The sequence below is a fragment of the Chironomus tepperi genome, unplaced genomic scaffold (genome assembly GCF_022539635.2).
Source record: "Chironomus tepperi strain 1889 unplaced genomic scaffold, CSIRO-AGI_Ctep_v1 contig_376, whole genome shotgun sequence".
In the NCBI taxonomy this organism is placed as follows: domain Eukaryota; kingdom Metazoa; phylum Arthropoda; class Insecta; order Diptera; family Chironomidae; genus Chironomus; species Chironomus tepperi.
The window spans coordinates 1,686,846-1,698,158 of record NW_027226498.1 but is presented as its reverse complement, the minus strand read 5'-3'; the positions used below and the strand labels follow the sequence as shown (position 1 = coordinate 1,698,158).

General features: G+C 28.7%; 2 protein-coding genes and 2 long non-coding RNA genes across 4 annotated transcripts; all 4 read right to left on the bottom strand.

Moving 5' to 3' along the window:
• CBP (sarcoplasmic calcium-binding protein) lies at positions 1 to 4,774 on the bottom strand. Its single transcript, XM_070647748.1, has 4 exons — positions 4,318 to 4,774; positions 3,094 to 3,267; positions 624 to 800; positions 1 to 560 (listed from the first exon to the last, which is right to left on the bottom strand). Exons 1-4 carry the CDS (start codon positions 4,420 to 4,422, stop codon positions 186 to 188), a joined length of 831 nt encoding a protein of 276 aa, XP_070503849.1. The 5' UTR covers positions 4,423 to 4,774; the 3' UTR covers positions 1 to 185.
• Positions 811 to 3,087, bottom strand: LOC139096113 (uncharacterized). The gene is made up of 3 exons (XR_011544923.1): positions 2,633 to 3,087; positions 2,236 to 2,253; positions 811 to 1,519 (listed from the first exon to the last, which is right to left on the bottom strand). It is a non-coding gene; the product is annotated as an uncharacterized lncRNA (long non-coding RNA).
• A 412-nt stretch (positions 4,775 to 5,186) lies between the features above and the next one.
• LOC139095757 (fibrillin-1-like) lies at positions 5,187 to 8,598 on the bottom strand. Its single transcript, XM_070647223.1, has 9 exons — positions 8,146 to 8,598; positions 7,828 to 8,088; positions 7,140 to 7,241; positions 6,969 to 7,032; positions 6,559 to 6,633; positions 6,292 to 6,398; positions 5,749 to 5,838; positions 5,621 to 5,686; positions 5,187 to 5,565 (listed from the first exon to the last, which is right to left on the bottom strand). The coding sequence occupies exons 1-9, from the start codon at positions 8,588 to 8,590 to the stop codon at positions 5,345 to 5,347; spliced, it is 1,431 nt and encodes a 476-aa protein (XP_070503324.1). The 5' UTR covers positions 8,591 to 8,598; the 3' UTR covers positions 5,187 to 5,344.
• Positions 8,599 to 10,823: 2,225 nt separating this feature from the next.
• LOC139096197 (uncharacterized) lies at positions 10,824 to 11,313 on the bottom strand. Its single transcript, XR_011544931.1, has 3 exons — positions 11,142 to 11,313; positions 11,035 to 11,079; positions 10,824 to 10,960 (listed from the first exon to the last, which is right to left on the bottom strand). It is a non-coding gene; the product is annotated as an uncharacterized lncRNA (long non-coding RNA).

Here is an 11,313-nt window from a genome sequence, read left to right as displayed (position 1 = left end):
TAAGCAACAACATATGGAATAAAAAATTTTTGTAACTTTTTATAGCCATTTTTTATTTTATATCAAATTATTTTTTAAAAAATATCGAGCATAAAAAATGAGTTCATTGCATGCCACACAGTGATAATTAATTGTTAATATTATATCCTTCAATAAAATATTCTATATTTAATAACAAGTAGTTCTTAGTGATCAGACACTAATGGTCCCCAGAAATTTTTCGAAACTCGTTTAGGATTTTCTGTTAAGAAGAAATCACGTCCCAATTTTACAAATTCTTTGATGGATAAAACTCCATCACTATTTTTATCAATAGCAGCAAATGACATTTCTGCATCTCGTTCTGTTAAGCCAAGACATTTAAAGAATAATTTAAATTCTTCAATCGATATTTCACCGGAATGATCTTTATCAACTGCTTGAAATAGGTAAGGCAGGAATTTGTGAACCTTTTTCCTCAAATCTTTGTCCGTCATCGCATGATACATCTCTGTCAGATATTGCTCTACAGATACCAAATTATAAGGATCTACTTCACCGAAATTTGTCTCCCAAGTTATCTAAAATTATATATAAAGGTCTTAAAGCATAAATCACTAATAAAATGGAAATGAAACACATACACGTAAAACTTCGATAAATTCGACCATTTCTTCTCTCGATAAATGTCCTAAATCACCAAAATTATTTGCCAAACATTTGAAATCATCAAACGAGATCACGCCATCATTGTTGACATCGAATATGCCGTGTAATGTTCTCATCTTTTGTCTCCAAAATTTGCTAGTGTATGCATCTTTCTAAAATAAGATCAACAAAATATAAAATGTAATAATAATCATTTCCATTACAACTCATTCTTATTTTATTCATTATTATTAAAATCAAGGAAAATCGCATATTTTTATGTTGGCACGTTTTTTGTTTTCTTTCCTCTTGTATATTCGCTTTTCTACGTCTTTCTGCTCTTTCAAGGTTATTAATTACAAATAATGCTGAGCATAAGCGTTCAAGAGCGAATGAGTGTGAATCACACGACAAAAAAATCATACATAAATGTAATTCCGGCAACAACAAACCAACACAACGATGGTAGTATTGCTTGCTTTGTTATTTGCTTAAAATTCATTGACCTGTTATAAAATTAATATTGAAAATTACCTCTAAATTCATTTCGATTTGCTCGTTTTTGTGCATAAACAGAAGCAATTTTTTAAGTTTCTTATATTTAATATTGCAATGATAGAAAAGATAATTCAGATTCATATAATATGAAAGGAAATGCAGTAGCATAAATATCCAAAACATTAATTAATCATCATTATCACCAACACAGACCATTAATTATTAGCACATTTTGACATTGATTGATGTAATAAAAGTTGATTTGCAATGTTAAGGATTCAATTCCCCAAAAGCACAACGTGTTCACTTAGACACTACTACGTTAATACGAGAAGGCGAGAAGTAGTCCTAATGAGGGTAAGTCGCATTGTGCTGCTCGGGATTGTGAGTGCTTCTAGAGATAGATAAATTTCTTAAAAAGTTAGGATGAATCTTTTAGATGCCTTTTACTCGATAATTGCATGTTAAGACATGAATTTAAAAAAAAAAAAAGCAAGAATTAAAGCTTTAAAAACTGATTAAACGTCAACTAAAATGTTCCTCTTGTTAAAAATTATATTTCTTGTGATAAATGTAGACCATTGACAGTTCATATTTGTTCAATTTATTTTATCAAATGCGGCTTACAAAAATAAATTGTTTGTTTCAAAAAATAATTGGAACAATAATTTTCCATGATTACAACTAACAGATTACGTTACAATAAAAACAAAGTTTTTATGTCCAAAGAAAATCCTAAGTTATTTCAAAACTTAAAATATGTGCCCAAAATTAAACCATACTAGTTATGTTAATCATGTTATCTTAAAATGTTGAAGAATTTTTACAAAAAGAACAGAACTGACCAAAGAAAATCAAAAAATTACCAAAATTGATCAAAAGTGATTCAGTAACACGAGGCAAGTTATCAATTTTTCAGCATATTTATTTACAAACTTATTTTTCTCATAAGTTCATAAATAAATTACTTTATTATATGTGCCATTAATGGACACAAACAAAAACACTCAAAAATCTTGCATATTGCTTAAAGACGTCGCAAATTGATTTTCTATCAGCAAATTGAATTTATATAGAGAATGTGTTTAAAAAATATTTGTTTTTATTTACCGGCATTTCATATAGCTGCTGATAAGTAGTAAAAAGTTCATATTACTAACATTAACAAGTTATTAAAACATAATTTTACGTTTGTTTAAATACAAATAAAGAATTTATAAAAACACATATGAATGAGTTATTGGAAGAATATGGAAATTTGATCGGCAGACGGAGAACATTAGATCGGTTTAAAAGCAATGCCAACCCATTTACATAAAAATATTTCTTGAAATTGAAATGGCAAAATAAATGAATTTCATTGAAAACTTGAAAAAATGAATGGATTTTAATCTGTGTCTTTGAGTTTTGTAATGTATAAAACACCTATATTCATTTCAGCGACTGTCTAAAAAACTTGAATTTTATGGTAAAACTTTATGTTAGAAAAAATAGCAAAAATACACACATAAATTATTAATAACAATAACAAAGCATGAACAAGAACAAAAACTCTCTAGGTAATATTCAGAAGGGTTAAAATCACAACAGCAGTTTTTTCAAGAGATTTGATTCGAATATTAAAAAAAATATGCTCCTCATTAGAAATTCTTATCATGAATTTGAGAGGAATATAAATGAGCAAGTTCGTGAAAATGTTTAACGAGGATTATTGTTCTCAATTGATATGAACTCTAATAAGTAGTGTATATCCAATTATCTGGATTTTTTAAATAATTTTTTCTATGTTGATTATCACTATTTGATTATTATTTCACATTGTTAAACATACTAATTGGTTTATTCTACTCAATTAACATCAAATCTATAAATACCACATAAGGAAGTGATAGAAAATATTGTTTCAGTATAACAAGAAGAAGATCGACTTAAACGTGCCAATTAAAAATAGTCAAAATAAAAAATTACCTTTTTGCGTCTTTCTGCATCTGAATCGGAATCTGAGTCGCTATCGCTAACATATTTTCGAGCATTTTTCTTTATATTTTCCTTTGAGTAGGCTCTAGCTTGATCAAATATGGTTGATTTGTTAACTTGATTATTTTTGTTTGAGCATTGGACATTAAGTGATGTGGAAAAAGACTGTAAATAAAGATGGCAGAGGAACGCAATTAATAAAAAAATAGTTACGTGAGAGTTGTAACGTGTATAGGAGAAATTTTCATCTGTTAAGCTTACGTGCACAACAAAATGTATTTATTAAGTTTTTTCTGTTAAAGACATTGATACGCATTTCAAAATCAAAATAGGCCAAGAAATTCAACGCTTCTGTTATGACGCGGTCAACCAACGCATATAATAACAAAAAATTAATTCATTAATTTTATCGCGGTTTTTGAAAAATAATTTTAAAGGCAAATACATCAACAATAAATAATTAATTTGCATAAATGTGTTTTTTTTTTTTCAAAAAATTAAACAATATACAGTTTATTTACTGGTCGCGGTAGTATCAATTTTATATATGCCTTTATGTAAGTCTATGTATTTATATGAGTGTCGAAAGAGAACTCTTTATCAACTGTTTTTTTATTACTTCACTCAAAAACATAAAATTTGTGTTCACTGAAAATTGAAGTCTAAGTACTTTACAATTCCACGCGTAAATTAAGGCATCAAAGGTCGGAAGCTTTTGAGTCCTATATTAAATTTCGGCATTTATAAATTCAAGTGCATAAAAATGCTCTTGTGCCATTTCAATTATCAAAAGGGAGCTATAGAATTACACATTAAGATCATGATATGCAGCACACATCTAAATACAACTAAGAATTTCTTCGTTTTCTTCTTCATTAAAGTGACATTATCGACTGAAAAAATGAGAAAACATCTGTTTATATTTTCATATATGGAAAATTGCGTTGCCTGTTTTGAACATGTATTCTTAACACACTCAACTCTCTTCATTCCCCTTCATTTTAAAAATTCGCTTTGTTGTTGTTAGCCGATTTTTTGTAGTCGTTAACAAAAACAACTTTTTTTTTTGGTTCCTCAACATTATGTGAGTAAATGATAGAGACAATACAAAATTTACTCATATATATGCAAATCTTTGAATTCATGTCCTTGAAATTTTGTAGATTATAATTCTTTAAACAACAAAAATTATTGATTTACTCCTAAATCGCTTACATTTCCTTTCCACATCAAGCTTACTGCAGCTGGAGCTAAAAGTGCAATGCGTTCTCTTGTAGCGATAGGAGTTTTTGCCAATTGTCTCAGTACACAAAACGCCATCTTAAAATGTTTTCAAAAAACGTCTGCTACTGTCTTACTTGATATTTTTTCGCTTTAGTCTTTCGATTTTTTTTTTCTTCTTGTTTTTTTATTTCCTACTGCCTTGAAAATGTTATTCTTTTACTTATTTTTGTAAATTTAGGCACGTCTACAAATGTTTGCTCTTCAATGCGTTTCTTTTAAAATTTAATCATTTAATTTGCAGGTCTATTCACAATAATTTATTGAATTCTTATTCAGCTTCACTAAGTAGAATGGAATTAAAAAATAACTTAAATGTGCCACGAATAATTAAATATTAAACGAGCTGGTTTTTAACGCATCCGATTATAATAAAATATGGAGTTGAACTAAGAGTGGCTTACGCTCAGCGCTTGAATTTCATTACACAATCTTCATATATTTTGTGGAAGTATTGTTTTTGAATTTCCGTTAAGAATGTGTTGGTTCAAAAAAAGGCATGAAATGTATTAAAGAAACCGGTCATGTTTTCGTTTTTCTCTCCTCATTCTGCTATATGAGAAGAAGGAAATATTTTTGAATAAGAAGAAATCAAAAATTTTAATAAATACAACGAAATCGAGTAACATAATGAAAACGCCGATAACATCACATTCAAAGAAATCGCATGGATCTATAATATGCTGCAAGTGTCATTATAGCGGGGTTTAGAAAACAAACATTCAACAAGTTTCTTTGTTTTTTTTCTTCGAACTTAAAGACGGTTGACATTTTTTGAGCTTGAATAAAAAGCTTTTTCGAAATTCATTGTGCTTTTTTTCGAAATTGAAATTTTAAATATTTTATTTAGCGAATATACATATACGTCTATTACAGCTGAATAAATATGTATTTCAACATATGATGATCGTCAGCCACGAGGTAACAATTTACATTGAAGAATTTCTACTGCTGGATGTTATTAATCTTCCTCATAATCAAGCAAAAAGACTTCTCTTGGACAATTCTCAACTGGAATACACTCAGCTTCATCAATTCTTATGTATCCTTCTTTACAAACACATTCGTAACTGTAGTAACAATCAAATCTGTTTAAGTTGCACATTGGATCGGTTCCAATATCACAAAATTTCTGACAATCATATGTTCCACATTTAAGTTCCTCATTTTCTCCGCACTTGACTAAAAAAATGTTTTATTCTTATAAAGATTTATAATTCTGCAATGTTTTGCTTACCATCACCAAACTTTGCTGGTACGCATCCTTTGTCCATCATTATATAACCCGGTTTACAGTGACAACCTTCAAAATTTTATGCTTATTAACAATTTAATTTTTTTAGGAAATTGTCTTAATATTCCTACCTGATTTACATCCGATTAAGCAATGATCTGTTTTGTTTGCATGATGATATATTTCATTAGGTCCACATTGTTCTGGATCAACTAAGATTTCTGAGTAAAAAGATCAAAATGGATTAGTAATTACTCAAAATTTAAATTTTAATTTGTGTAGAAATAAGAATCTAGAATGACAAGATTTAAAATTTATTTCATATCCTCTAAATATTCATCAATAAGTGCTCTTGGACAATCCTCTTCAGGTATACAAGGTCCATTGGTACTCAATCTAATGTACCCAGGTTTACAAAAGCAGGTATATCCGCAATGATATGCAGACAAGTCACATGTATAATCTCTTGTTGTAGCGCAAAAATTAGCGCATACTCCATCGCCACATCCAACATATTCATTTTCATTACAATAATGTGACTTAGCAGGTTGGCATTTTCCAGTTCGTCTGTTCAAAATGTAGTTTTGTTCACAGTAGCACCCTAGTGTTTAATTGTCACTTTTTTGACTCGTTTCGTCATCAAAATTTGCAATCGAATATGATTGGTTATTTACCTTCTCTACAGCCATGCTGACAAAGTAAATCCGGCCTAAGGGGATTGTGAAATGACATATGAGGTGCATTGCATTCCTTAATTTGAATATCATGAAATGCTTCAACACTTAAAAAAATGATGAGGCAATAGGTACATTTAATTTGGTATGAATTTATTAGGTTAAAGGAAAATGAAGTTAAGTATACCAAATAAATTACGACAAAGAAATAATTATATGGATTAAAAATGTTAATAAAAATTTAAAATGTGCTCCGAATCATCATACCTGAACAACACAGCAATAAATGCTGATAAGAGAAAACCTAAACTGAGTGCTGTCATTTCGAATTCTTGATAAATACTGCAACACAGTCTCCAATAAAATAAAATTTTATTTAAAATTTTTAAATACATTTATCTATATTCATCTCAAAAATACTCAAATTTTATTCAAATAGCATGTATTTGAGTAAATGAGAAATAATTTAAACACACTTCTTTATCAATACAGGTACTTAATATTTCATAATTTTCGTTATACCTAAAGTATTATTTTATTTCATTGGGTATTCTGAAAATTACAATTTTTAATAATCATTTCAATTTTAACAATTTTTGCAATAGTTTCTGGTCGGGCTTTGGTTCTATTAATTTATTGAGGATTTACCACTCTCCCTATTAATAATCGGACATTGCTTTCTGCTTACACATTGACTGTCTTCAAAAGCTCGTATGTACCCATCATCACAATAGCATTTATCTACATAAATTTAAAATTAATTGTAATTGAATTTGATCGTCAAAATGTAGTTTAAATAAATAAATGATTAAGTAATTTAAAATAATAGCTACATTTAAGCAACTTACATTCACAGCGGATAGGAAATTTTGTGCATTTTTCATCAATTGTTGCACACGTTTGTTCACATAATGGATTTCCGCATTCAATTTTCTCATTTTCAGGACATTCTATGAGGAAATGAAAAATAGTAGTCAGACGTGTGGAATGAGTAAAAAAAGGTACCACATAATTCTCAATATTCATTGCCTTTCTTATTTACTTTTTGTACAAAAGTAATTTAGTAACTAACGCAAACATCATTCATTCTAAAATTAGGATCACGTTCTATCTCTTTAATTCTCAGCTTTCATTTTTTATACCAACTGTCGACATATGGAATGACCATAGTAATATAATGCACAATACAATTTTATTGTTCTATAACAAATTATTATAGGCTAATGGTAAAGTTTTGAAACTTTTTCTTTTCCTAACTAATGCTATGTAGTTACGACAATTTGAGTATGCTAAGTAATGTTTATGCAAGCAATCTTCATGTCAACAGATCTTTTAGTAAGAAAAATTATCCATAAAAACACTTCATTGCTTAATTTTATCAAGACATTTTCAATTTGTCATTTTTGACGGACAATGGCTCTAATTTGAGATGAGAAATGTGAAGCCTTACACTCAACAAAAATATCTTGACCCTTGTTATTCACATTTCCTACAGTGTATTTGTATGTGAAACATTTCATATTATTTTATACCTACGTGAACAGTCAGCCGATAAAACACATTTGTTTGTCACCAAATCTCTTTTATATCCTTTTTTGTAGTCACAATAGCATCCTGCTGTGCATTCTTGAGTGCAAACACTTAAACTTTCGTTTTTGTGTGATGGGCATTTAGGTTCTCTACATTTAGATCCGCACTGAAGATACGTTTGATTTTTTGGGCAAGTATACAAATTATTTACACAATTTATTACACATCTCTTTAAGTTTGTATTATATGTATAGCCGATTGGACACTCTATACAAAAAAAAAATATTATTTCTACTACCATTAGGAGTAAGGATTATTACATACTTTCACATTCTGTACTAGGGATGCATTGAAATGTCACAGAGCTCCTTACATATCCATTCTTGCACGTACAACCACTTCTACACAAACATTTCTTCGGGTCTTCTTTTCTTGAATCACACGTCATCTCACATCCAAAAGAGTTATTGATGCAAATTTGATAAACTTCATTTTTAGCACATTGTGCATGATTTGTTTGCTTTGGACATAGATGTTCTGAAACGCATTCATACGTATCTGGATGTCTCAAGAAACCACTCTTGCAAACACATCCAGGAGAAGTTTGACACTTTGATGTCTCATTAAATCTGCGGTTCCAACAAGTATTTTGACATTGTGAAACTTTCGATGAGTAAACTTGATTTTGTGTACATATCTTATCACATGTAGATGAACAAAAATAACATGGAAATAAAATTACCAAAATAAAGGAAGCAAAAACTTTCATTATTATAAGTATACTTGTAAAGAACAAAGTAAAATAGAAAGACCAAAATGTAGTATATTTATACCACACAAAACAGACAGCTGTAGTTTTATTGCAATTTATTACCATCAAAAATTTTGCTGTATGATAAACTTGTCCATAAAAATAACAGCTTAGGGAACTTTTTTTTATTGTTTTGACTTAACTCTAGGGTGACCAGTTTTATTGAATAACTTTGCAACTTTTTCTTCGAAACAATTTTAGCTAAGAATATCATCTTAAACACAGCATCAGTTGTTCGGGAAAAGCACAACATTGTCCTGGCATAATTAAAGCAAATGGTCTCTCTACTTAAATCATTATTTGTATGTTGAATACAGCTTCCATTTTTATGTCTAACATTACCAACAGATTGTTCATAATTGCAACCACATTTGCATTCAAACCTTAATGATTTACATTTTTCGTTGAGATTTTGACATGTTACTTTCCATTCAGATTGACAGCTATAAGCTTCATTTCTACGATATCGTACTGAAATATAGAAAGTAGAAATACTTCATATTTTATTAAACAACAAAAATCAAAAATCGATAGTCCTATCGTCTTGCGTGGACAATTTTCATACAAAACACATGTATCGTTTAAGTTGATTTCTGACATATGGTTGTTTACAAAAACATCGCTCATAACAACCTTCTTTATCGTATACTGTACGTGGATTTTTAAAGCAGCGTTTCTCACAATTAGAACATTCTAAGTATTCCTCAATTGCTTCACATTCTTTAAATGCGCAGTTTTATAATCAATGATTATTGTAGTTTATAAAACCTTTATAACACTAGCAAGCAACCCATTCTTCATTTATTTTAGATACTAATAGACATTTGAAATTTCATTATAGATTAAATTACTTGTTAAGTGAAGTTAATTGAATAATGAATTTAATAGTTGAGAAATTTCAATACCCTTTCACCTCTTCGTGACACGAACGAAATTCTGATTGCATACACAAAGTGATGAATTAACTACTGAAAAATAAGTGTGACATGTCAATTAACACCTTGTTTAAATCTCATATCTGATATGGATTTTCCAGTCTTTGAAATTCGAATAATATTTTGAATATCATTTGAAATCATTGAAAGTTGATATACAGTAAAGTTGACAAAAAGCTCTGCATTCCACAAAAGTTCCGTCCGGTGAACATTCTAGAGATGATTTCCATAATTAAATTAAGAACTTTACTTTTTTGTCCTTCAAGCTTTCGTAACATTTTTTTGCTGTTTGTTACATATTTAAGCTTATCAAAGGAATTAAAATAATTGGAAAAATAAACAACCTCTTCATTGTGAGTCAAGCACTTACTAAAAAACAGTATGGGGTGGAATAAAAAATCACGAACTTTTTTTGAAAACGTGCTTAAAGTATAAAAATTAAAAACACTGTAAAAGTTTTTATTTTACTAAAGTGATTAAAAGTACCTAATTCATTAGTAGAGTGATGAGTCTCTTCACAATCTACTGTTAATAACATTTAAGTTTTAAAAGTGCCTTCATATAGCATTAGAGTTAATACGAAATTTATTGTAAAAAAATTAACTCATTACTTTCTGACTTTTTTTAATAAAGCTGTGTTTGAAATGTTTTTTTCAGAAGGAATAAGTGGAAAAGTTTTTCTTCATAATCTTGTAAGAAGTAAAACAAAACAACACAAAAGGATTTTTACATTTGGTATTAAAGAAAATGTCAGTAAGTTTTATCACATTTCTTTTCCATATAAATGTTTGAGACAGGTATGAAACATTAAAAAAAATTCAACGAAACATAATTTCAACCTTGTGCTGTGATGCTGCGTTCACAGCTTTTCCAAATGTATACATATTCACAAGTGATTGATTTAATAAATTGGAATCCGATTTATGCTCAATAGACCTAGAAAGGAACGAAAATACAATATCAAGGGAAGTATCGATGGCTTTGAAATTTAGAAATGGAATCAATATTTTATAATGCATACACAAAAGTAATGAAGGTCAATCAGTTCGCTTAACCATAAAATACCTTTTGTGATGATTACAAAATTTTTGAATGAGAATTATGAATAATATTTTTAAAATATTTAAATTATCATTCAGGTTACTAATGCAACAACCAATTTAATTTTGTGATGATTGAAATGGATAATGATGGTTTCGTGGTGAGAACTAGAATTAAGTGAAAAATAATTTAACATTTTTAATGGTTTTTATTTATTGGAATATTCAATTACATTTTTAAGCCTTAGCAGGTATGAAATTATTTAATTTTTTTTTAAATTGTCACGTTTAATTAAATGTTAAGATTCCAACAAATCCAGCAAAGTCTACAGGAACCGACATTGGAAGAGTTACTAAAAAAGTACATATAAATTTGAAATGCTTATGAATTTTTAATGAGAATAAAAAACAAAATAAATAAGCTTACAATTTCCAGGCATCACTACAGGATAATGAAATCCAATCAAACTAACTGTAATATATTAAATGTAAATAAGTATAGTAAATACGTAAGTTTAAATTTCCAATATTTACTATTGAAACTAAGATTCATTAATCCTATGAATACACCTTTGGCTGCCACACTTTTAATATTTACATTTGCTAAAGGAATTGAACTCCCTTGAATACTGTCAGCAGCACTATATTCATTTGCAGTATATGCTAAAAGCAAAATTATGAAAAATTCAAGCTTGTACATGGCAAT